The 26,830-nt window shown below is 37.7% G+C and overlaps 1 protein-coding gene across 11 annotated transcripts; it reads left to right on the top strand.

Moving 5' to 3' along the window:
• Nucleotides 1–25,045, top strand: LOC113112980 (elongation factor 1-delta-like). 11 transcript variants are annotated; one of them, XM_026279015.1, is made up of 11 exons: nucleotides 86–156; nucleotides 1,526–1,576; nucleotides 10,339–10,844; nucleotides 18,969–19,089; nucleotides 19,405–19,476; nucleotides 21,864–21,929; nucleotides 22,319–22,406; nucleotides 23,269–23,369; nucleotides 23,459–23,659; nucleotides 23,739–23,933; nucleotides 24,913–25,045. In XM_026279015.1, exons 3-11 carry the CDS (start codon nucleotides 10,342–10,344, stop codon nucleotides 24,949–24,951), a joined length of 1,386 nt encoding a protein of 461 aa, XP_026134800.1. In that variant the 5' UTR covers nucleotides 86–156; nucleotides 1,526–1,576; nucleotides 10,339–10,341; the 3' UTR covers nucleotides 24,952–25,045. The 11 variants fall into 11 exon arrangements, with proteins under 11 accessions (XP_026134863.1, XP_026134878.1, XP_026134887.1 ...); XM_026279069.1 differs by lacking the exon at nucleotides 10,339–10,844 and having other exon boundaries at nucleotides 19–156; XM_026279053.1 differs by lacking the exon at nucleotides 19,405–19,476.
• The last annotated feature ends 1,785 nt before the right edge of the window (nucleotides 25,046–26,830 follow it).

Below are 26,830 nucleotides of genomic sequence, written 5' to 3'. Positions count from 1 at the left end.
TGTAGAATAGTACCATATGAACAATTAAATGTAAATGAAAACCCCTCTGTCAGCTATAAGTGCGCGTTACCCGGTTTTCTCAGTCTCTTTCTGTAATAGGGACTCCGGTGGGGAAGTTGAACTCGAACCGCTTGTCACTTATCAAACTCTTCGAAAGTAAGTTAAATTTTAGTTTTCACTAACACGATAAGTGTTAAACATATTTTACTTTTATCGTGTTATTACTGAAGTGTTCCGCTGTGCATGTCGCGCCACGTGGTGAAACTCTGTTAAACCTCCCCGAACTTGTTCAGCTTCCTCCACATCACGCACTCACAGTCTATCAGACGTAGATAAAAACCCATGTTTCACGAGTTTATAAAACTGCCATGAAAGCATGTGGAGTTGAAGGTGACAGCATACATGAAGTTTCAGTGTTGTAGGTTGTGTTTCATGTGTTCCATGTGTTCATAAACAGGGTGGGTCATAAAAAGCATCTGTAACGGATCTGTATGTGTCATCTAATCCTGACCTACAGGTCTCTATCAGCTGGTTTAAATCTGGGTTACACGTGTTACTCGGGTTTATTTGCTCTCCATGTCCTACAAGCCAGTCTCAGTCTCATTGACTCCCCCTTTTTAATTGGCACAAATAAAACGTGCCTCTATTTCACTTCATAATATGAATTTCTCTCCATTTGAAATGCCAAGGTAAGTTTAATGGTATTTTATGAATTCATTACAATTAAACAGTATATTTTTTTATCATGCTTTGCATTTAAAAATGACAGCTTGATAGATGGCAAACAATACAATTTGTAACTTTAATTATTCTTGTTTTAAACACCATAGTTAGATGTATCAAACATGCTCTTTCTTGAGACATTTTTGATAACAGCACTGGACACTGTAAACAAGCACACCTTACCTTTTATAAAATTCTTATTATTGGTCAATTTTGGAAATAATGGAAAATAATGCTATATGTCTTCATCACTATTTGGGTCGATTAACTAACAGCTTAAACCCTCTTTTAGCATAAAAAAACTACTGTCAGGTTGTAATAAAAACACTGGAAAATAAGCTTTGAAAATGTGGACAAAATTAATCTTAAAAAAATTAAACGGCTGACCTTATTGCATTTGTAGCAATATTTATGGGAGGGGAGTATAAAATTAAATAAAATTATATTAAATATTCTGCTATTAAATAAAAACTGATTCAGCATTCACTTAAAATAAGTTTATTGAAATTTCAGCCTAAAAAACATGTCTTAAGTTAACCTATTCTGGCCTGACACGTCTGGGATAGTTGCTAATATGGAAATCCTTGGTAGATTGCATTGGTCATTTTGTGTGTTTTACATTTGCACATTGTCAGTATATCACCTGCAGAACTTTCCGCTCCCATCTATGCTTTTACAGGCTTGTAGTCCCAGGCTAATTTGCCCCATTTAGTCAGTCTTTTGTGGGCCACTGGTTTCAGATGAGTTAGTCCTTGATGCTCATTTCTCAGCTCATCTAATAATTAAATGCTCATTGTTAAAGGGAAGGTAGAAAGCCCTCGTCATCTGTTGTTTTCGCTGAACACTTCAGTGGGTGAGTGTGGAAATGCACTGCATGATGTGTTTGTAATTTGTGTGGATTTTCAAGCTAAAGAATAGTTAATGTAGTTTAGGAGTTTGGATTTTGTTGGAGTTTGAATTTTGGCATGACTTCGCCTCATTTTCAATGTTATTTTCTCTTAGGGTAGGAAATGATTTGACTACTGTCCTCCCACCCTTAAAAACACGTTAATAGAATGTTCCTGGCTATTTTCAACGTGATTGTTACCTTTTTCACATAATGTACACTACAGTATGTGTTGCATGTCTCGCATAGCCAATGTTTCAGCTGTTGGTGTAGCATTTGGCCCAATCAAGGTTTGGCAGGTTAGCACGGTCCAGTTAGTCCTTTCTGGTAGATGCCCTAATTGCACTATTAAACTAAACCATGTTTCCATTGACCGACATTAAAATATTAAATGAGATGGTCAACTTTATGTAATGACATTTAAATGTACATTTAATATTCTTTGGAGACTTTTGCTTTTCACATCACAGCTCAGGATAGTTTCCAGTGAAGGGATTTGGGATTGTGTGCATATTTCTCTGATTTTCCTGTTTATTGTTCAGATGGCATTTATTAACCAGGTGATTATCTTAGAGAAAAGATGTGATAATCAACAGCAAATTGCACATGCATTACACAACATCAAGTTAAAAATAAGATAGAATATATGCATTTAAAAATATTGGCATTTGACTGCAATTTTATGTTAATTGTTGGGTATGGCCAAAAAGTTAACTTCTTGTTCATTCTGTTTTGTTCAACTTGCATGGCTGATTTTTAAGGTTTTAATTTTTTTTCAAAGAGATAACGATTTGGTAATTGTCAATGGATGTAACGATTCACTAGCTCGCAGTGCGATACGTTTCATGATACTGTTTCACAATACGATTTTTTCACATTTGTTTTAACAAAAATTTTAAATACCAAATCAAATAAATAATACAATTAATCTTTATATAAACAAACTAAGGATTTTCCTTTACTCTTTCATTTGAAATTAAAGGAAACAACTGTATTTTTATCATGATCCAAACAATGATGCTGCATACATGAAGCATGAGCTGTTTTTGATTCAAATTTGATTGTATAGTTAAAAAATTTAGAGCAAAAACAGATGGTTTTAAAATTTATACTAGATCAAATTCATCTGCATTAAACCAAAATGGCCAACTGGCAACACGAGCACAGATTAACATTCTGACAGCAGGTGGCGCTTATGGAACAGCAGCGATACAACGTTTTCCTGCATTGTGCTTAAATACTAATTTAATATGCATTATACAGAGACAAAATGAGAAGAAAATACTAGAGCCCGACCGATATGGATTTTGGGGGCCGATCCCGATATTAACTCGAAAAGAGTCGATTTATAAGCCGATATTTTGATTTTGAGAATAAACTGGATATTAGACCCATTTCCTATAAACTGCACTTACACAAAATTCAATAGCAAAATATCTGCCTGTTCTATGTATGTGGGCTGTATAAACCACTTTCCAGAAGGGATTTATGTTAAAAAAGCCTTAGATTACAGTCTCAATGACTAAACAATTGCACATCAAAAGTATATATTTTTTAATGATCAAAAAACAGTCTGATTTTAAACATTTAACACTTTTACTTTCTTCCAGTTGAAGCTGGTTTTAACAGTCTGTGTGTGTACTATAAATAAATTATAATACTAAAGTTAAAGTATTTGCAGAAGTAGTCCCACACTTTGCTGCTACAGCATTCACCTTTTTCAGCCATCTGTAGAGCAGAAAGAGAGACCGAGAAGGAATAAGTATGAGGCGCCGTGTAGGATTTAAATCAAACTTCGCTTATCAATACATACATAAAACACGTGCATATACACCTATAAATTACTCGCATATACATGCATACTACTGAATGTTCAAAAATACATATATAAAATACACGTGAACACTAATATGAAATCGATACCAATACATATAATGTTAGCAATGTATGCATACACACTTGTAAATAACTTGCGTATACATATAAACTTGACACGTGCATACACCTACAGACACTCACATATACATATTAACTTGATCCATGCATATACACCTATTAAACACTCGCACATACATATAAACTCGCTGCATACAAACACAACTGCACATACTCGCACATACATATAAACTTGATCAGTGCATATACACCTATTAAACACTCGCATATACATATAAACTCGCTGAGCGCATACACATCCATAAAACACTCGTGCATACAAAAACAATAACATTTACTAACGTATACAGTTCAGATGAGAAAAACATGTGTACATGTAGCTATATATGCGAGTGATTTCATATGTGGATGTGCGTGAATTTTCAGTATAAACGGAAGGTATTTCAGTGTAAACGGAAGGCGTTTCAGTTTAAAAGGAAGTCGTTTAAGCGTGTACGGAAGTAACCTGTCTAAATACAAGGGGCAAGGAACTCGACCGGAAGTTGAAGTCGGGTGGGGGCTGCCATCTTTTAGCAGAACTTCACTTGCGTTAGCATTCCCATTGACTCCCATTCATTTTGGCGTCACTTTGACAGCGAATAACTTTACATCTGAGGCGTTTAAAGACTTCGTTTGTCCATTATTTATTTCTAAAGATACACGACAATGTATAAAGTGCTCCATTACCTTCTATGTTACATTATGGCCCCGTATAAACAGTTTTTGTAAAAAATAGGCTAACGATTGCGTCATAACCACTCGGCTCTCTGTCGCATTACCGTACAGACGGGAGGAGAAGCTCGCAGGCAATTAACTAAATATGGCGTACTGGCGTTACATTTTAAAATACTATACAAAATAATTAATCAGAATACTTACTCCTGCTCACTCACGACAAAGAACTCCCCGCTTAAGCTCGATGTCTCTGCAAGATTAACGATGGCAGTTTGCACGCACAGCCACTTAGAAGATTTACATCTGTCAGACAGGTTGCTGACGTCGTCAAGCTTCGTTTGAGTCTGCGCGTCAGAAACGGAAGTGCTAAAAATAGCTAAAACTGGGCTTCATTTATCTCAATTGAGTTCCAATGGGGTCGCTGTGTCCATTTCTTTTACTGTCTATGTCTAAATACCGCATTTGCAATCATGGACCGGGATTGTGCTACACCTGAAGCATTTTGCGGAATGTTCTTTTTTCGCCCACTATTATAAGATCAATTACCATCAGTTTGTGTTGCCTGCTCACCTGCAGTCTCTGCCTGCAGTCAGAAACACAACCTGAATCGCGCACTTTGTTTCGCCCTTCGAGCCCTGGTGGCATACAAAGCATCAATAACACCGCAAACGATGCGATCATCCGCCGGCGAAGTTCACGGACCGTGATATCACACTTGTCAGTGGTAAAGTAACTGGCAGTTTCGATCTAGAAAAAGGTGAGAATTTCACTTCAATGCAATCTTCACGAAATAACTTCCAAACGCTATGCAAGTTAACGTTACACACACACACACACATACACAGAGGGAGAGAGAGAGAGACAGTTTTGCCTCTAGTTAAAAAATATAAAATGTGTTCCCAACTAAGTCCCACTAGTGAACTTAGCCATTTTCAGAATAAAGTGTTTAAGCTATTTGCACAGAATCGGAATATCATAACTTCATAATATAGTGAGTATGTTTGCAAATATTTTGAATAAAACTAAATAAAAGCGATCCATGTGTCGTACAGATCTATCGTGGCTGTGTTGTGTCACATGACAAGCATGACGCGTCCATGGAAACATTAAGGCGGTACATTCTAAAATAACGGTCGCCTAAAGAAACTCACGCTGGGGCTCAGCTAGAATATTTTAAACTCATGGGCGAAAGGGTTTTATTTCTGAAAATGGCTAAGCTCAAGTGGGACTGGGACTATTTCGTGAAGATTGCATAGAAGTGAAATTGTGAAATTCTCACCTTTTTCTAGATCGAAACTGCCAATTAACTTACTGCTGACGAGTGTGATATTATGGTCCTTGAACTCGCCGGTGTTATGAAATGTTCAGTGTCTGAGATATTTGGTGTCATTGAGAATAAAGAACTATATATAAAGACTCGTATGCAGTAACAACTATTTAACTTTTTTTTTTTCTCCTTAAAAAAGGTTTCACATGGAAGTGCATGAGAGCCTACAGTTCATGTGGAGAATGTTTGTTTGTAATTAATGTATATGTTACAAATCAGCAGAGTTTGATACTTGCACTTCTGCCTGTTATTTTGTTCCTAGTTTGCAGAAGCTCTTCTAATGGGGGAGACTCATTCTCAAGTTATATATGAGCCACTACTGCACACATACATGAAGACATGGGTAAACCCAACCTTCCTAGAATTAAGTTTTTTATTATCTGATGCAGGGGATGGTGGATGTGTACTTTATCAGTGTAATAGTTAAACATCATATGCAAAAAAAAAAAAAAACTTGTTTGATACAAATTTTGTTTTATTAACCAGTTTTAAAGTTTTACTACATTCTGTTCCTGAAATCCACAATTTTGAAATCAAGATAATCAAAGGTAATCAAATCAAGCACAACCTAATAAAACATGTTTCGTGAATAAAGGGTATTGTAAAAAAAAAAAAAAAAAAAAAAAAAAGAGCATGGTCTGTGGAGAATTCATCTCAAAGTGCACCACAATGCAGTATATGATTAAAGACAAAAACAAAGTGTATAAAGACATTTTACAACCTTTTTTTAACTATAGAGTATTTTATCTACTAAATGTATCAGTTTTGGGGGGAAAAAAATTTGATCAAGAATCTTCCAGTTCGTGTGTGTGTATATATATATATATATATATATATATAACATTCCGATTTCGTTTTGTTATTAAAAAAATTTTTTTTGAATGACTGAGCAAACGATTAGGAATGACACAGATCCCTGTCCGTAATTGCAAATTTGGTTACTTCCGTTCACACTGAAATACCTTCCGTTTATATTGAAAATTCACGCACATCCACATATGAAATCACTCGCATATATAGCTACATGTACACATGTTTTTCTCATCTGAACTGTATACGTTAGTAAATGTTATTGTTTTTGTATGCACGAGTGTTTTATGGATGTGTATGCGCTCAGCGAGTTTATATGTATGTGCGAGTGTTTAATAGGTGTATATGCACGGATCAAGTTTATATGTATGTGCGAGTATGTGCAGTTGTGTTTGTATGCAGCGAGTTTATATGTATGTGCGAGTGTTTAATAGGTGTATATGCATGGATCAAGTTAATATGTATATGTGAGTGTCTGTAGGTGTATGCACGTGTCAAGATTATATGTATACGCAAGTTATTTACAAGTGTGTATGCATACATTGCTAACATTATATGTATTGGTATCGATTTCATATTAGTGTTCACGTGTATTTTATATATGTATTTTTGAACATTCAGTAGTATGCATGTATATGCGAGTAATTTATAGGTGTATATGCACGTGTTTTATGTATGTATTGATAAGCGAAGTTTGATTTAAATCCTACACGGCGCCTCATAAATAAGCGTGTATTAATATCACCATGTATCATTACTCATGTCATCATTAGAATTATAATAATAATAAACTGGGATCTCCTACATAGGCAAACATTTAAAAAAAAAAAAATATATATATATATATATGGCTCTAGAAATTACTTGAGGTCGACCGATTTATCGGTTTAGCCAGTTATTCTGTACCAATAGTTGATTGCTGGAACAATCGGTTATCGGCAAAAATCCATGCCGATAGTTTTCCGCGTTTCCTCCCTTGCTGGAGCGTCTGATAGTTTCCCTGGTTTGAGTCTGTTGCTGGAGCGGCTGAGAAGGCTCTGTTTTCATTATATAGTGCAAGAGCGGCCTCTAGTGGCTGAAATCACTGACAGCACGTGCTGTTTGTTTAGACATGTGACGCTTGATGCTGAACAGAGCGAGAAACAGACAAAAAAACTACCGCGCATGAGAGCACCATTCACATAGTTTTCCATTAAATTACATTGTATTTGCCCCGAATCGATGTTAATGTGGATAATGAATTGTATATTGTGGCTCTAATAAAGTCTGTATGTTTCATTAAGCTATTAAGCTATATTTATATATAAGCTATATTTATTAAGCTATAATATAGATTAGGGGTGGGCGATATCTCTATTTAAAATATATCGAGATATTTTTTAAACACGATATGGATTTTGACATATCGTATATATCGATATATTGTTTATATTCTGATTCCGCCACTTTGCTTCTTTGCCTTCTCTGTGCTGTGCTTGCCCCCGCTCGCTCGCCCCCGCCTCCTTGCTTTTGTCCCCAATCGCTTCACGTGTATAGAACTAGTCTAAAGAACAAAGTCTAAAAACAAAAGGACAACTGGCTCCATTATATGGCGATACTTCGGTTTTAAGGCGTAGGACGAACAGAAGGCAGATGTCTAACGTAGGGCCCAATGATTTCCGCGATGCAGAAAACGCGGACGGAATCCAGTCATAAAAACGGTATTTATAGTTTAACGCGGAATGTCACGGAATTGGTTAAATTTTGAATGAATTATCAAAAATAGGTCATGCACTTAAATCAAATCGCGATATAGACTAATATCTGCAAATATTAACCCGGAAAAGTCTATTTAAATATGAATCCTGCATGTTCTGCGTTGTCTGTGTTAACGAATGGCGCAGAAGCGCGTCTTCATTCATTAAACACACGGAAGCGCGTGATGCTCGCGCTGATTTCAGCGTCTTTCCTCTCACTGATAAAGATGTGAACACATGAGGAACATCTCCAGAACTGCACCGAGAGTCACTTCATGAGCATCTGACCATTTGATTTGAGTAAAACTAGCTCATATCACATCATAGACTGTAGTATCACATACACAGAACTGTAAAGGTAAACCCGTCAAAATAAAAGTATTTGGCAGAAATATTTTACTATTGTTCAGCAGAATGTACATAGCCCACTACTACTATTATTAAAATGAAATGAACATATATTTTTAAGGAATAATCACACAACATTTCTTCCATTTTTTATTTTTAATAGTAAATCCCCTTTGTTTACCAAAAAATAAAGTTTGCTTCATTTTAAATAATTAAAAGATAAATTAAATAAATGTTTTATGCCTTCATTTGACATCCAGAAAAATGTAAATACACAGAATTTCTGAAGGGAAAAAAATTCACATAAGGCTATTTTAAGATTTTTTTAAACTAATTAAGTTGTTTTTATGCATTTAAATAATTACATATGCTAAAACACAGAATTAGGTAACAATAAAGCATATGGTGAAGAAAAAAATAAAACGTTTCATAGGGCCCTAAACATGTAATATTTGGCATATTTGTTTTTGCAGTAGTTTTAGGGGGGTTATTTTTCCTGTAAAGATATCGAGATATATATCGCATATAGAGATATAGCAAAATATATCAAGATATATTTTTTGCTCCATATCGCCCAGCCCTAATATAGATTGCTCTTTCCGTTTGCTCCGTTTTTTTAAACATTGAACTTCAAATTATCTCTGCCTCATTGTTCATTCTTTAAGTAAACTTGTGTCCGTTTGGTGAATAAATAAACTGTTTTAGACCACTGCTTGAGTTGAACGAGACTAGTCTGGAGTGTGTGTGTGTGTGTGTGTGATAAAGGGTCAGTTCTCCGACTCAGCGCAGCTCTTTTATTTTGGTTAGACCATCATTAAGTGCTCAATAATAGAAGCAGTTAAAGTGTGTGAGTATACATTGTGGTGGTATAATTGTAGGGCCCTATGTTTTCCCGCGATGCAGAAAACGGGGACGAATCGCAGAATCCATTCATAAAAATGGAATTCACAGTTTAGCGTGCGACGCATGCAGTGATTTCAGCGTCTGATGTCTCTAAATGAGGACGAAAACACATGAAGAACATCTCCAAAATTGCTTTGAGAGTCACTTCATGAGCATTTGACCATTTGAATTGAGCAGAAGCATCATATCACATGCACAGAATTGTAAAGGAATTCATTTATTTTGCAGCCTGTCAAAATAAAAGTCCGATTTTGAAGTCTGTTGTTCAGTAGAATGTACATAGCCTACTACTATTGCTGAAATTTAAGCAAGCATTATTACTTTAAGATTAATAAACTTTTATTTAACTATTAAAAAGGAGTGGAGTAAAATTAAAATGGAAAAAAAAAACAGAATCCAGAAAAATTAAATAAAGGAATTTGGAAAGAAATAAAATGGAATTTAGGAAACAATAAAAAAAAAGATTTGGGCCCTATTAGAGTGTGGTAATTTCAACATTTATTATTACTGTTACCTAGCTATCGGTATTGGCAGAATCCAATTTCGGTCGACCTCTAGAAAATACCATCCAGGCCTATACCTTTTCTGAAGTTCCCCTTTAATGTTCCATTCATCTAAACCTCAGCTCCAATTATATCAGGTTTTGTTTATCATCTCAACCGACTTGAATCATCACATATCATTAGGCAAGCCTTGTTACATCTCTAATTGTTATCTTTGACCAGACTGCATGTTTAAAATTGACAAAATTTGACAATGTCTTAATTCAAAACTTCCATTTGTTTCATTGGTTCCATTGATGAATCCCTATTGGAATATTTCCCTCGAGAAATATTAGCCTTCTGCTGATATAGACTGGCTGTTTTGCAGGCCTTCTGGATGCGCTTAGTTGTTTCCTTCTCTGTCCTCGTTTACTGTGTCCAACATCAGCTTAGACTAATTTTTCAGCATCTGCCTATTTTTATTTTTTTCCTTATATGCTGTGAATGAGCTAGAGAATGGAGAACCAGCGGGGGTCTCGAGGCAAAGAAGAAACTAAACACGAACAGACAAGGAATCTGCCGAATTCAAATGACGGAAAGAGGAAAAACACTCGTTTGTCCCGGTCTGAAAATCAGGGTCCTGAAGAAAAAGGTCTTTTGTGTCATGATCGGACCTCACAGGGCGTTAGAGGAGAGAAGGTTTGGTTCAACCGCAGCGTATACGAGCAAGCAGATGATGCTTATCAAACCTTGTTGAGCGCAGGGACTGGGACACCTCTGGTTTCATCTTCCCCAAAAGATCGAATTCCCCGCACCCTTGTCTTCAGGGCTAAACGCAACGGTGCGCAACAACTGCAAGAGGAGGAGAACCAAACGTACACCCGTTCTTATGCATCACGTCAACAGCACCGGGGTTCAACCCACCAGCGCTCCTCGTCTGAACCCGATCGGCAGCTCCCAAAAAGTAGCAGGAAGAGGGTCTTCTCGGAGACTGAACGTGCCCCTCAGAAAAGGGACAAGTATGGCTAGTTTAGGGGCATGGGACAATTAACTTTAAGGAACTGCCTTCTCATTTATTTAACGGTGTGTTTTTGTGAGTTGTTTGTGGATTTTATAAAAAAAAAAAAAAAAAGACCTTTCAAAAGCCTCAGCCTGGTTCGTGTCACCATTGGCTGGTGGGTGAAAGTTGATCTGTGTGAAACTAATCCAAGGGCTTTGGTACGCAAAATCTGTCCCATTGTCTGTGTTACGTCCCTTAGGTCAGGTGTGTGTGTTTGTGTCTGTCTGTCTAGATGTACTGCTGTTTCTTTTGTCTTTCACAGGTTCTGTGTGCACACCTGTCTTTTAGTTTGTAATCAATTAGAGGAACACCTGTTGGCCATCAGCAGGAGTGCGAGAGCTGGTATAAAGGGAAGAGAACCGGCAGAAGTGAGTGGAGTGGATGGAGAGCAGACATCTAGCTGGATACAGCTTCCTAGAGCTGGGTGATACTGAAGGGGCGTTCGTGGAGTTCCTGCAGTAGCGTTTGATCCTCGTGTTTGGGGTTTACTCTCTCGGTGGAGAGAGGGTGGTAAAGAGTAATGTGTATGCTCTTTCTTTCCATCGTTGTAGTTCTTGGTATCTATTATGTATTTGGGTTAACTCAATGGGTAAAATAAAACACCATATATACAGAAGATAAGTTTCCTTTGTTTTTTCAACCCGAAGTGGTTTTATTATAATTATTATGGTTGAAAACCTTCTCCTCTGGACCCTTCACTTGAGGTTCGTAACAATTTGGGGGCTCGTCCGAGATCTGGCTTTCTAAACACTTCGGGTTGCATGGAACAAAGTTGTAAATAGTTATCGTTTGGTGTTGAAATTGTTTTGTGTGGGGTTTCACTGTCCAGTCTTTCCAGACCCTTTCCCCAGCTAGTTAGAAGTGTCTAGCTAGGCTGTTCTGCAGTCTTTCCATCAGGCACTTGGTTGTTATTTTTCCTTTATTATTTTCGGGGCGAATCCTGGGTGGGGACGAGATCCCTGTCGGGGGTAGGTTTTCGGGGCTCCGGCCGCCGAAGTTTGCCTTTAAAGTCGCCTCGAGCCCGGCAAGCCCCAGAAGACAGATTAGGCTAAGTTTTGGGTAGGCAGGTCCTGGGGGTGGGTTATTCCTTTGTGGAAGCTGGTGTGTGACCGTTTTACTGTGTAACCCATGCAATCTGTTTCTTTTTTCTTGGGCGTGTCTACATTTGTTGCACTATTGGTTAGTGTTAGCATTTTAATTTGTTTCAGCCAGGTAGATATTGTGGTAAGGATGGCTGTGTTTAGTTTAGAAGAGTTTGTAGCAAACCCTACACTAGAGCAGCTGGAGGTATGTAAGAAAACTGACTTGTTTGCTATTGTTAAACATTATGGTCTTTCTGTGTCTAGCTCCCTGGTAAAAGCGGAGTTGCGAGCAGCTGTGACTGATGGGTTGGTGCAGAATGGTGTCTTTGGTTCATCAGATTTGTCTGTCGGGGCAGCAGTGAACCAATCTGGTACGGTGGTAAAGGAAGTGGCCATGGCACCTGATGTGGCAGATCCGCCCAGTGCAAAGGGTGACGAGGGTAAGCAGTTCACTCTGCCAAAGTATTATCCATTGTCCGCGGAGTCCTCTCCTACTTCTGGAGGGGACACGCGGCTGAAGGTTCGTTTGGCTCGGCTCCAGTTGGAGAGGGAGGAGCATGAACGTGAGCATCAGTTTAGGAGGGAGATTGAGCTTAAAAAGATAGAGGTTGAGTCGACCAGGGTGGTGGAGTTAAAGAAGTTGGAGGCAGAAACAGCTATAAGAATGCGTGAGTTGGAGTTACGGTCAGCGCATTTTCCAGCCACGTTGGACAGTACGGTGTCATCGGGATCCAATACTACTAGTAACTTTGATGTGAGTAAACATATTTCTCTGGTCCCTGTTTTCCGTGAAACCGACATTGAGAGCTATTTCACTGCATTTGAGCGCATTGCTGTTGCCCTGAATTGGCCAAAAGATGTGTGGGTCATCCTGTTACAGTGTAAACTGTCAGGGAGGGCTCAGGAGGCTTGCTCATCGTTGTCTGTGCAAGACAGCCGCTCCTATGAAAAAGTTAAGAGCGCTATTTTGGGGGTGTATGAGTTAGTGCCTGAGGCGTATAGGCAACGTTTTAGGGCTCTTAGAAAGGGGCTAGGCCAGACATACATTAATTTTGCTAGAGAACAAGGGATTTTGTTTGATCGATGGTGTGCTGCATGTAAAGTCAATGATTTCTCTTCAGTTCGCGAGTTGATGCTTTTGGAAGCATTTAAGAACTGTGTGTCTGAGAAGATTGTTGTTTATCTCAATGAACAGAAAGTAACCACGCTGCAGCAGGCTGCTACGCTTGCTGATGAGTTCGCATTGACACACAAGAACACTTCCGTCAGACAGTACTCGTTCTCTCATGATGATACTGGAAAGAAGCCTAGTAACCCTCAGAGCATTCGTACTAGCTCAGGGGCACAGGGCGACAAACGTTGTTTTTATTGTAATAAATCCGATCATCTTATTGCAGACTGTGTTCTGTATAAACGAAAGCCTCAGTCTCCAGTTTCTAAATCACCAAAAGGAGTTGGGTTGATTAAAACTGTATCTACCTGTGGTGGTCAGCTTGTTTTGAAAGAACCTGATGAATGCTTTAAGCCATTTATTTCCAAGGGACTGGTATCCCTCACAGGGAAACCTGAGGATCAGTGTCCGGTCACAGTGTTGAGAGACACAGGTGGCTCACGCTCCTTCATCCTGGCTAGTGTATTACCATTGACTCCTCAGTCTGCTTGTGCCGTGAGCACTGTAGTTCGAGGGATAGGGATGAGTTTTGTGCCGGCTCCTTTACATTCCATTCATCTGCAGTCTAAGTTGGCATCTGGTTTCTTTCCTGTTGCGGTTCGGGCTCGTTTTCCTGTTGATGGTGTAGACTTTATCATGGGAAATGACATTGCTGGCGGAAAAGTTTATCCAGACCTAGAGGTGGTGGATACTCCTATCTCTGAAACTGAACCTGATGAGTTGGTTCAGAAGCACCCTAAAGTGTTTTCAGTCAGTGTATTGACTAGGGCACAGGTTCGTAAGAAGGCCCAAGGGGTGGATCTCGCAGATTCACTTTTTTCCTCTGTGTTTAGGGAGGACCAGCTGTCCTCTAGTGGGGAAGCAGAGAACAGTCTCAAGAAGAGTCCTGTAAGAGTTACTCACTCTGTCACTGTCTCTAAGGAAATATTGCCGTTAACCCGCAAAGTCCTTATCGAGGCACAAAAGAGTGATCTCACCTTAGCAAAATGTTTTGCCGCAGCTGAGTATGATGTTTGTGGATGTTCAAGTCAGCAGCATTTTCTTATTGAGGATGGAGTGTTGATGCGTAAGTGGGTTCCTCGGTGTGCGAGGGCAGAGGATCTGAGTGGGGGCTGTGACACTGTTTATCAGGTTGTAGTTCCGGCGGCATGGCGTCAGTACGTGTTGGGGTTAGCACATGACCATTTGTGGTCGGGGCATCTAGGAATCACAAAAACTTACAATCGTGTGCTCGAGCATTTCTTCTGGCCAGGCATTAAGGCAGATGTAGCACATTATTGTAAAACTTGTGGGACATGCCAAATTGTTGGTAAACCAAACCAGGTCGTGCCTCCTGCGCCACTGCATCCAATTCCGGCTGTTGGTGAACCATTCGAGCATGTTATTGTGGATTGTGTTGGTCCCTTGCCTAGGACTAAGTCAGGGAATCAATTTTTGTTAACTATGATGTGCGTGTCCACCCGTTTTCCTGAGCCTGTGCCATTAAGGAACATCACCGCTAATGCCATCACGAAATCTCTGATTAAATTCTTTACTACTTTTGGATTGCCGAAGGTTGTACAAACCGACCAAGGTACCAATTTCCTATCTAAAATTTTCCGTCAGACGTTGAAAGCGCTGGGAATTTCACATTCTGTGTCGAGTGCTTATCACCCTGAATCACAAGGTGCAATTGAGCGTTGGCATCAGACGCTTAAATCCACGCTAAAGAAATTCTGTTTTGATACAGAAAGAGATTGGGATGAAGGTGTGCCGTATGTGCTTTTTGCTGTTCGTAATGCTAAACAAGAGTCTTTGGGGTTCAGTCCGACTGAACTTGTGTTCGGACATAGCGTGCGAGGACCACTTAAGGTGTTGAAGGAGCAGTTGGTGTCTTGCTCCTTGCCGAAAGTTAATGTATTGGATTTTGTATCGCAGATCCGAGAGCGGTTGCACTGTGCCACCTCCTTGGCAAAGAGAGCTTTGGCTCAGTCACAAGAATGCATGAAGCAGCGGTTTGACAGAAAAGTGGTTGAACGGCAATTTAAACCAGGTGAACAAGTGTTGGTGTTATTGCCTGTGCTCGGCACTGCCCTTACAGCACGTTTTTCAGGACCCTATGTGGTGGATAGCAAAGTGTCGGAAACTGATTACATCATTCTCACCCCTGACCGTAAAAGAAAGAAACGTCTTTGTCACATTAATATGTTGAAGCCCTATTACTTCAGAGACGTGGTTCAGGAGAAGCAGGAAGACACTCCGGAGACTGTTGCTCTAGGCAACACCATTGCTTCCTTGGTTTGTGACGGGGGGGAGCTTGACGATGGGTTAGCAGGGCTTGGTGAAGGTCATCAGGGTGGCAGGTTGCCCAATTCGAAGCTCTTGTCTGACCTAGAGGCATATTTGTCATACCTTTCTCCGGAGAAACGTGACGATGTAATGTTGTTAATAACTTCTCATCTCTCTCTGTTTAGCGATGTGCCGTCCCAAACCACTGTAATACAGCACGATATCAACATTGGGACAGCGGCCCCAATAAAGCAGCATGCCTATCGTTGCCCACTGGTTAAGAGAGAGATGATGAAAGAGGAAGTTGACTATTTAATACGAAATGGGTTGGCTAGATCTAGTTGTAGCCCATGGAGTTCCCCATGTTTACTTACTCTTAAATCTGATGGTACACTACGGTTCTGCACAGATTTTCGTAAGGTAAATGCAGTGACAGTCCCAGACTCGTTCCCTTTGCCCAGGATGGAAGACTGCATTGATAGTATTGGTCCCGCGGAGTACATCACTAAGTTAGATCTACTGAAGGGGTACTGGCAGGTGCCACTAACCCCTCGGGCATCGGATATCTCTGCGTTTGTTACTCCTGATCACTTCATGCAGTATACGGTTATGGCCTTTGGGTTGAGAAATGCACCGGCAACGTTCCAACGCATGATGTGGATGGTATTAGGGACTGTACCAAACTGTAATGTCTACCTAGATGATGTGGTAGTGTACACGGACGACTGGACCAGTCACATGTCGATTTTGGCAGAGGTGTTTCAGAGGTTGGCGGTGGCATCACTGACATTAAACTTGGCAAAGTGTGAGTTTGGAAAGGCCACCGTGACGTACTTGGGGAAACAGGTGGGCCATGGCCAGGTCTGTCCTGTTGACGCCAAGGTTACCGCTGTGCTAGCATATCCAGCCCCCAAGACTAGACGTGAGCTCCGTCGTTTTCTTGGTATGGCTAGATATTACAGATGTTTTTGCAGAAACTTCTCAGTAGTCATTGTCCCCCTGACTAGTTTATGTAGTCCCGCTGTCCCGTTTGTGTGGACGGACTATTGTCAACATGCTTTTGAAGCCGTAAAATCTCTCCTCTGTTCTGCCCCTGTCCTGGCTGCGCCAAATTTCTCTCTCCCCTTTAAGCTTGAAGTTGATGCTAGTGCTACCGGCGCTGGTGCTGTGTTGTTGCAGGATGGAGAAGGAGATGTTTGTCATCCGGTTAGCTACTTCTCTGTCAAATTTAAGAAACATCAACTGAACTACTCTACTATAGAGAAAGAGACCCTTGCATTGCTGCTCGCTTTGCAACATTTTGAAGTCTATGTTGGTTATAACCCCTCTCCAGTTGTTGTATTTACAGATCATAACCCTCTGGTTTTCTTGTCTCAAATGTATAACCACAACCAACGACTGATGAGGTGGGCTTTGTTGGTGCAGGGTTACAACTTGGAGATCCATCATAAGAAGGGAGCTGACAATGTGATAGCCGACGCCTTGTCACGTGGGTGAAGTAACTCAGTCAAACTTCTAGTTTGAATTTATGGGGGGGAGTGTTACGTCCCTTAGGTCAGGTGTGTGTGTTTGTGTCTGTCTGTCTAGATGTACTGCTGTTTCTTTTGTCTTTCACAGGTTCTGTGTGCACACCTGTCTTTTAGTTTGTAATCAATTAGAGGAACACCTGTTGGCCATCAGCAGGAGTGCGAGAGCTGGTATAAAGGGAAGAGAACCGGCAGAAGTGAGTGGAGTGGATGGAGAGCAGACATCTAGCTGGATACAGCTTCCTAGAGCTGGGTGATACTGAAGGGGCGTTCGTGGAGTTCCTGCAGTAGCGTTTGATCCTCGTGTTTGGGGTTTACTCTCTCGGTGGAGAGAGGGTGGTAAAGAGTAATGTGTATGCTCTTTCTTTCCATCGTTGTAGTTCTTGGTATCTATTATGTATTTGGGTTAACTCAATGGGTAAAATAAAACACCATATATACAGAAGATAAGTTTCCTTTGTTTTTTCAACCCGAAGTGGTTTTATTATAATTATTATGGTTGAAAACCTTCTCCTCTGGACCCTTCACTTGAGGTTCGTAACAGTCTGCAACCCGTGTTAGCAAAAAATTATAATTTAGTTTTAGTGGTTGAATGGACTTCAGTCCAAATAACCATTCTACAAAATCCATGTGAATGCGAGACCTGGAAAACATTACTACTTTTTTTCCTGCATCTTGAAGTTGGTGTTTAGATATACAGGGTTTACTATTGATCATTTGCAGTCTTTAATTTATGATTCTGAACAACTGATTCTGACTTTGACAGTAAAGGTCTGTTTGATCTGTTCATGGCAAGAATTAAATTAGATCATAACAAATAGATTAATGAAGGCTTTTTTCACAATAAGGTCTTTCACATACTTGAATACAAAATGCAATGCATCTCACAGTAGATTTTACACACTGGTGGTTCATTGTGTGGAAATGTACAGTATATTAAGGAGAAGTATAGATATTTGTATAAACTGATGATAGGTTGGTTTAGGTAGGTACATTAGTTGCAATACTTATTCCCATTTTGCCAGTATATTATATTGTTTGTCTGATTTCTTTTCATTGCTTGTTTGTTTATTGTTATGGCATATGTTCCTTGTTTTAGGATAAAAACAACAACAGTAAAATTACTTGCATTAGCTGTATTTAACTAGTTATTGTCCATCACGGCTGCTAAAGTTAAAGGGTTAGTTCACCCAAAAATGAAAATTGTCATAAATGACTCACCCTCATGTCGTTCCAAACCCGTAAGATCTCCGTTCAGCTTCGTAACACAGTTTAAGATATTTTAGATTTAGTCCAAGAGCTTTCTGTCCCTCCATTGAAAATGTATGTACGGTATACTGTCGAGAGGTAATAAAAAATCTTCAAAGTAGTCCATGTAACATCAGAGGGTCAGTTAGAATTTGTTGAAGCATCGCCAATACATTTTGGTCCAAAAATAACAAAAACTACGACTTTATTCAGCATTGGCAGAGTAGTGATGTCCGGTTCGCGAACAAATCATTCGGTTTAACCGGTTGTTCTTGAACCAGTTCACCAAATCGAACTGAATCGTTTGAAACGGTCCGCGTCTCCAATAAGCATTAATCCACAAATAACTTAAGTTGTTAACTTTTTTTTAACGAGAAAAGCTTGAATGCAGTAAAAACTCTAGTAATGATTCTGAATACTTTTTAAATTGTAAGGGGGAAAAAAATCCAAATTCAGTAGAACTAATAAAAACTAAATGGTTCTGAAACTAATAAATTGCCATAAGTTGTGAAAATACTGAAAAGGATGTATTGATACATGTTGCACATATGGATGGTGCTTGGCTTGATTTGTGCTTGCTTTATGTTTTAATGCTTTTTGCATTTTTTTTTTTTTGTCTTGAATTAATTATATATATATATATATATATATATATATATATATATATATATATATATATAAAATAATCATTAGACTTGCATTTGAATTTTTTTTTTTTTTTTTTTGTACTTGAGTCTTTCTAAACCTATATGTTTAATTCTAACGCTCACATCTTTTTGTGTTCTAAGCATCACAATGAGTGGACTTCAAGGACTTGCCCAGGAGAACATCTGGTTTGACAAGTCCAGATACAATGAGGCTGAGAGACGCTTCTACGAGGGCATGAACGGCATCCCTCAGACACCTCAGGTACAGACCGACAGCAAAGCATAAGTTGAAAGTCTAAAAAATCTTCCTCAGTTTGGCTTTTCACACAAACCAGTAAATGTCTTGATGAATGAGGGTGACTGATTCCTCCTGGTGAGGCATGAGTTCCTGTTTACTCAGCTGCTGTATGTCCATCTATCATCTATTTTTCCAAGTGTCTGTTTTCTTTTCACTCATATGCTTAATAGTCTGCACTGACAGCGCTTCTCTATGCACCTGTTTGCTTGCTTGAATGCTCACTCACAGCCTCTTGCTGTTTTTTTTTTTGGGCCTTTTTAACCCGCTGTACCCTTCTAGGAGAAAGATGCTAGTGCCATCCTGCAGGACATTGCTAAAGCCCGACAGAATATCCAGCAATCCCTAGCCGGAGTGAGTACTGCCTCCGAAATATGAAAGAAATCATAATCTCAACTCATTTTTGGAGCAACTGAATCGGTACTGTAATCGTCTTGTGAAGTTATTATTGACGCTAGTCCTGCATGGGACCAATTTGAAGGGCTTATTTAATTCCACTTCATGACGCTATGACCAAGTTGGAAGTGAAAATTGACAGGATAGTTTTTAGTTCAGCTGCTGATCGTCAAGACTGGAGCTACAGTACAAACACTCCCACTCCAAAAATATCCCAGTGCTATTTTAGCATGTTTACAGAACCCCGTCTGTGCCCCTGGCAGGGAGAAATAAAATCAGCTGTAGTTATGGATTAACAAACTGTACATGTAGATTATTAACCCATGTACACGATTTATGAACCGTGTAAGGATTTGGAAGGGCGGGAGATTTGGTGGATTAATTCGTTTTGAAGTTTTGAATTTAAACATAAACCTGAATATATACACGCATACATACATACATAAACATATGCCATTGGTTGAGTTAATTATACTATGGAAACTCTAACAAACAGAAACTGTTTTAGAAAACTGAGCTTTTGTTGTTGTGCGTTCAAAACATATTACATCATATGTATTATATTTGCTAATATTGGGCCATTGATCGCCCAAATTAAGTACTTCTATGAAATAAAAAATAATTATACAGATAATGCTGTTTCCTACAAAAACGTCAAATTTAATATTTTAACTTCATTGCAATATACACTATATTCTCTAATTTTATATTGTCAGCAGCAAAGACATTGCAATAGAATGTATTTTCCAGATCTAATGGCAGTGAGCTGTATTTTGTAAAAAAATACATTTAATTTTCACTAAAACACCTAAATTATCAATGTATTTCTTGGAAACTGATAAAAGTTTGCATTATGCTGCATGTTAATAGTTTTGAATGGACCTTTACATTTGAAAACTAATAATGAATGTAAAAATATTTTAATTTTGCTTTTTCCAAAACATTTCGTTTCTTTTGGGCAAAAAAGTTGGTACATCGATAGGACCAATTAAAAATAATTTCTGTTTGCTGCACTATTTTTGAAGACTTTGCTTGTCAATATTTTAACTTATTTTACAGATTTCTTAAACTGCTCCATAAATTTCCCAAAACAGACAGAAGCTCCCACGGTCTCTTCTCAATGATGCTGCACTTTTTGATTCCTCTGTCAGCTGTTATAATTGACACCTTCCTTATCTCCAAAGCATATGCTTACTAGACACTTCAGAAAACTCTAATGCATTGACTCAGAATCAGAGATGACGTCAAATATTGTGTTCACCTAAATTCACTGTAGCAAACGGTCTTGTCGTGCAAGTAGGTCTAGCTTGATCTCCTTCCCAGCATGACATCTTTGGTTATGTTTGTGCCTGTGCTTTTTGCATTGTGTGTGCTACACTCAGTCTTTTTTCATCTATCAGCGTTAATGTTGTAAGAAGGAAGCAGGTTGCTGTGCAGTTGCCTGACGATGTTAGTGTGTTTATGCTTTGTGCTTTTATGTATGAATACACAGCAAATGTGTGCTTGCATTTTTTTTTATTTGGATTTTGAGAAACTGTAAACATATCTTTAGTTCACCCTAAAATGAAAATTTGCTGTAAATGTACCTACCCCATGCCATTGAAGATGTAGAAGTGTGTTTCTTCATCAGAACAGATTTGGAGAAATGTAGCATTGCATCACTTGCTCACCAATGGGTCCTCTGCAGTGAATGGGTGCCGTCAGAATGAGAATCCAAACAGCTGATAAAACCATCACAATAATCCACACCACTCCAATCATCAATTACATTACATTATTTAACTCTTAAGCTGTTGCTTCTGGCTAAAATACAAGTCCATAATATTGTAATATACAGGACAAGTCATTGATGTATTTGTTTCTTACAAACATGCAGCTTTGTTTCACAAGACATTAACTGATGGACTGGAGTGGTGTGGATTATTGTGATGTTTTTTTGGACTCTCATTCTGATGGCACCCATTCACTGCAGAGGATCCATTGGTGTGAAAGAGATGCAAAGCAAAATGTTGCCAAATTTGTTTTAATGAAGAAACTGTCTTCTACTTCTTGGATGGCCATGTGCATGATCATGTTAAGCAAAGTTTAATTTTGGGGTTTTCTTGTCCTTGAAAAGAGTTGTGCACAGTTGCACAAATATAGGTCTCAGCAACATGAAGGTCATTAAAAGACCAATTTAAAGTGAAGAAGAAAAAAGCCATGTAATGCATGCATTCATGTTTTCTATGATCACTTCCTTTCTTTGAATTTTAATAGAGCAAAACTCTCTTGCTGTTATAGTATTTTATCCCTGTCTCTTTCTTTGATTTGTTTGTGGTTGTGGTGGTTAAATGTGAATCTCTCAGGCGAAGACCGCTCTGCAGAGTAATAAAGGGCACACTCGCACTCAAAAAACGCGGGAGAGGAAGACCGTAAGTGCTGTGGGGTGGTCTAAATGAAAGCATGTCAATTGAGCCTGGAGCAGTGTGGATCATATACACATTACTGCTTGACACTTACAAAACAGATGTTTTATAAGAGTACAGACATAATGCATGACAGTTTTCATGCATTCATGTAAAGTTTAAGCGTTTAAGTAAAATGCATGCACATTCATGTAGTAAAATGTTATTTTAGTGTTTCCAACATATCATGCTATAAGTGCATCCACATGATTTCTATTTAGTTACAGGTGACAAATCTTTTATTTGGCATGTCTGCAGTCACAGCCCTGCATGGTGTGGTTTTTTTTTGTTTTAACAGTCAGTCCTTTATGAGATGTAGTTCACTAAGGTTCAGTTGTCCTCCATCTGCTTTGCAGAGTCAGAATGCCAGCAAGTCTGAGGATCAGAGTGAGCTGGTCTCTCGTATGAAGAGTCTGGAACTGGAAAACAAGAATCTGTACAAAGGTACGTATGAGAAGAGACCGATGTGATGGCTGTTCCAAAATCAAATGAGTTGCCTACCTAGACAGCAATTTCACAGTCCTTGATTTGAAGACTTGATGGGTGTTTGTTGACACTTGTCAGTGAAATAAGCCATAATAAATGATGGCGATCCAGTGTGGCCACGTGCATAAAAACAGCACAGTTGAGAAATGTGCTTAACATGTAGGATTTCACTATACGATTCATCTCTTCTCACATGCCGCAATATAATAAAATGGCAAGGTTTTTTTTTTCCAAGTGAGACTTTGATATGTTCATTGGATTTTAGTGGCAAAAATGATTCCTTGTATATTTGTAAACGCTTTCTTACATTTCTTTTGAGTATCTCTAGTTATCAGCTCTATAGTATTTTGTCTGCTAGAAAATGTGAAAAAGTACAGAAAATATGTAAATTTGATAAAATACATGTAATGTTACAAAATAAAACTGAAAATAAAATTAATAAAATCTATATAGACATGTCAAAAAATAAAGAACTAAATTATTAGAACACTGAAATTGAAACTGAATAAAGTAGTATCTCAATACTATGATAGTTACATTTTAAATTGACTTATTTATATATTTATATATATTATCAGTATTAATTTATGTTGGTTTTTTTTTTTAGGTTTGTTTTTGAACCCTTTCCCCCAGACTTTAATTCAATTTTATTTATTTATTAATTTAAATTTATTTATTTATTCATTCATTTTCTGCCAGCATGCTATAGTTTGAAACAGACCCAGAGATTGACTGCGTTTTGGCTGAAAATCCAGTTTGTTACTCTGTGTTGAAGCTGCTCGTGATCAGTGTGAGATTAATAGAGCTGTTAATTTTCCAGTGGTGGATGATCTGAGAGCAGTTCTGTCCAAACTGGAGTCCAGAATGGCTGTGCTGGAGAAGAGCCAAGGGCCGGCTTCAAAGACTGTTACTTTTACCAAGGTAGATGTGAAATCCTGCCCTCATAAAGTCAATGTTTGTGCATTAAACAAATTCAGTCATTCATAACCTGCATATTGTTTTATCTGAAGACTGCTCCTGTCCAGAAGCCCAAGGTTGAGGAACATAATGGCGCTGACGACGACGATGACGACATTGACCTCTTTGGCAGTGATGAGGAAGATGAGGAGGCAGAGCGTATCAAAGCAGAGAGGGTGAAGGAATACGCCCAGAGGAAATCCAAAAAACCAGCCCTCATCGCCAAATCCTCCATCCTGCTGGACGTCAAACCTGTACGAGACCTTAAGCACTCACAATCTTTAAAGTGTCGAGGATAATTCCTCTGTTTCTAATATGTTCTTTATTGATCAGTGGGACGATGAGACGGACATGTCCAAGCTGGAAGAGTGTGTGCGCTCCATACAGATGGATGGCCTCCTGTGGGGAGCTTCTAAACTGGTTCCTGTCGGCTATGGCATCAAAAAGCTGCAGATCAACTGTGTCGTAGAAGACGATAAAGTGGGAACAGACATTCTGGAAGAGGAGATCACCAAATATGAGGACTACGTAAGTTCAGTATATTTTTTGCTGAATTTGAGAATAAGATCTGGTCACGTTTCTCCCCACATTCAAAATACATGTTTTATTTTGTATAAAGAAAATTAAATGTCTTCAAATATTGTACTTTTTTTTTATTTTATTTTATTTTTTATTTTTTACGTTTTTAGCTTTCAGTTTCCATTCATCACATTGTACTTTTGCATTAAATCATAATTACTTTAATCCTGAAAATAAAGAACTGGCTTAAAATAATTATATATATATATATATATATATATATATATATATATATATATATATATATATATATATATATATATATATATATATATATATATATATATATATATATATATATATATATATAAAATACTGTTGCAAAAAAAAAAAAAAATTGGTCTTAAATATAGGCTTTATTTGTGCATTATATACAGTACATTTAAAAGCAAAACCTGTATATATTTGTATATTGTATATCCATAATATTGTAAATATGTCAGTAAAACGCTATATGTATAAACACTTAATTTATTGCATAATGGTAATTTTTATAAAATGGAGGATAAATTGAGGACAAATGAACAATTGCTTTCAAAATAAAGACCTAAAACACTTATATTAATGTTATATATTAAATTGTATTATATAAACTAGATTTAAAAAATAAGTTTTAAATATATTTTTAATTAAAATTATTTTATATTGCAATGTAAAAAACTTATTTTATATTGATGTATTAATATTTGCAAATGTGTGTTTTACAGTAATACAGTAACCGTAATAAAATTAATACAAGAATAAATTAAATTATTAAAATGAAAATTATCACAATGACCAAAAAACATTGCATATATTCATTAAAATAAAATAATTTATCATGGTTAGGTGAAATCTGAACGGATAAGTTTTTTTTTTTTTTTTAGATGCACACTTTGATTACATTATATACTGACCAATACTTCACTTGTTCCTCATTATGTTGTAGGTCCAGAGTGTTGACATTGCTGCCTTTAACAAGATCTGAGCCTCTCATCTTCATCTCCATTTCTCACTGGGTTACTGCTGCTTTTATATCACACAGTTACCAATAAACTGTTCAGCCACATGAACCAACTCACTGTTGACTGTCTTTTATTTGTGCTCTTTATTCATGTTCTGTTTTCACTTGTTTCTATTATATTGTCACTTTTTTATTTAAATGGTAAGTTCATGCAAAAATGAAAATGGTCATTCCATCAAAAAGATATATTGAGGTCAAAGCACTGCTTTTTATAATGTTGCATGGGCTCTACAACAAGCCACAGGAGAAAAACACAAATGCAACAAGGTGAGCGAATGACATCCTTTTGATTTTTGGGTGAACTGTTCATTTAAACAAAATGAGAGCACAATGTGTAACTAAGCTGAAAAGCTTAAAGTCCGACAGAGTTTTTAAAGTAGATCCAAGTCCAACCCAGAAACCAGGAGAGAGAGACTGTGTGAAAGTGGTTTACTCTCGATTCAGCAAAAGTCATGGTATCTTCTGCCAGAGAAATGCAATAAAATGCCAGAGTTAAAGCTCTGTGATGAGATACACACCTATGTGTAGTACTGGATCGTGTATTTCAACACTAAACTTATTGTGCCGGAACAAACAGAATCAGAGAAATCTACGCTCTATGATTTGAGTTGCATCCCAGTTCTTGGTCTATATTCCCTCCAGTTCTGTAGGAAGTAGCAATAGAAACTCCTTCACCTCCCAGTATCCACGTCCAGAGAGACCTTCGGGCAGAAGACTTGAGTCCAGCTGATGAAGCGCTCTGGATGATCGGCTGCAGCTCGTGGTCGGTCGTGACCTCTGCAGTGTCTCCAGAAAGACGGAGGAAAGAGTTGGCGGTGTTTGGTCTACGTCAAATCACATCAGTCTGAAAGAGACAAGATGTCACTTTAAGGCAAGACATTTCACATGGTCTTTTAAACGCCTTTCTGCCAACAATTTGAGTCATGCAAATAAAGCTCCTATCTCTTTAAATGAAGAAAGGTTAAATTCTCCAAAGCTGGTCACCAATGTTTCGATTAAATTTCATAAGACTCACTCGCTGGGAGGGATGTGAGTGTCCGTACTTGTATCAGTGTTCAACGGACAGCTCAAGGAGTTTTCAGCTGACTGATTGTGCTCTTCATCAACTGTAAATATAAGGGTATCAGCTGTCAACAGCCATTTGAGCTTCAACCGCTGCTGTTTATATCCTGATTCTAAGCAGGTGTCTGCTGTGGAGGACTAGGAATGTCATTTAAAAACCAAGGAATCAATTGAGTTTCATGCAGATATTGTAATAATTTTAGATTATTGGATTATTATTATGTGTGTGTGTGTGTGTGTGTATATATATATATATATATATATATATATATATATATATATATATATATATATATATATAAATAACCATTTTGTTTTTCTTTATCATTTAATTTGCATGATATTTTGTGAAGTGAAAAAAGTGATTTATTAACTTTTATTCCCCAAATCTGTTAAAAAACCTTTATTTCCTTAATGTATTTTAGCGACCAAGACCACCATAAAGAGCAGACTAAGCAAAAAAAAAAAAAAAAAGTTAACAATTACAATTTTAATTTTACATTTTGTTATGTTTAACTTAAAAATAAAAAATGACCTTCATTCAAAATGTATTATATCACAAAAGTCATTTGTGATAGATTACGTTTCTTTTGTTTTTATGTTAACTATATTTTGTAGTGAGAATTTTGGACATTTAATTTGATTTAATTGTAAAATACATGATTTTGCGTAATTTTTATATATATATATATATATATATATATATATATAATATTTTTAAAAAATTCTAGTTACTTGTCATTTATTAAAATGTTTATTTTCAAATCAGTTCAAAATTCCT

The sequence above is a fragment of the Carassius auratus genome, chromosome 2 (assembly GCF_003368295.1).
Source record: "Carassius auratus strain Wakin chromosome 2, ASM336829v1, whole genome shotgun sequence".
In the NCBI taxonomy this organism is placed as follows: Eukaryota; Metazoa; Chordata; class Actinopteri; order Cypriniformes; family Cyprinidae; genus Carassius; species Carassius auratus.
The sequence above is the reverse complement of the archived record's forward strand: the minus strand, read 5'-3'. Positions and strand labels throughout refer to the sequence as shown.

What these genes read in the sequence shown, in the direction of transcription:
- LOC113112980 (XM_026279015.1), top strand. Translation starts at nt 10,342, where the DNA reads ATGGAGAACCAGCGGGGGTCTCGAGGCAAAGAAGAAACTAAACACGAA. An exon ending in AAACAAGAATCTGTACAAAG is followed by an intron (nt 22,407 to 23,268) that starts GTACGTATGAGA and finishes TTAATTTTCCAG; the next exon opens with TGGTGGATGATCTGAGAGCA. An exon ending in AGACTGTTACTTTTACCAAG is followed by an intron (nt 23,370 to 23,458) that starts GTAGATGTGAAA and finishes TTTTATCTGAAG; the next exon opens with ACTGCTCCTGTCCAGAAGCC.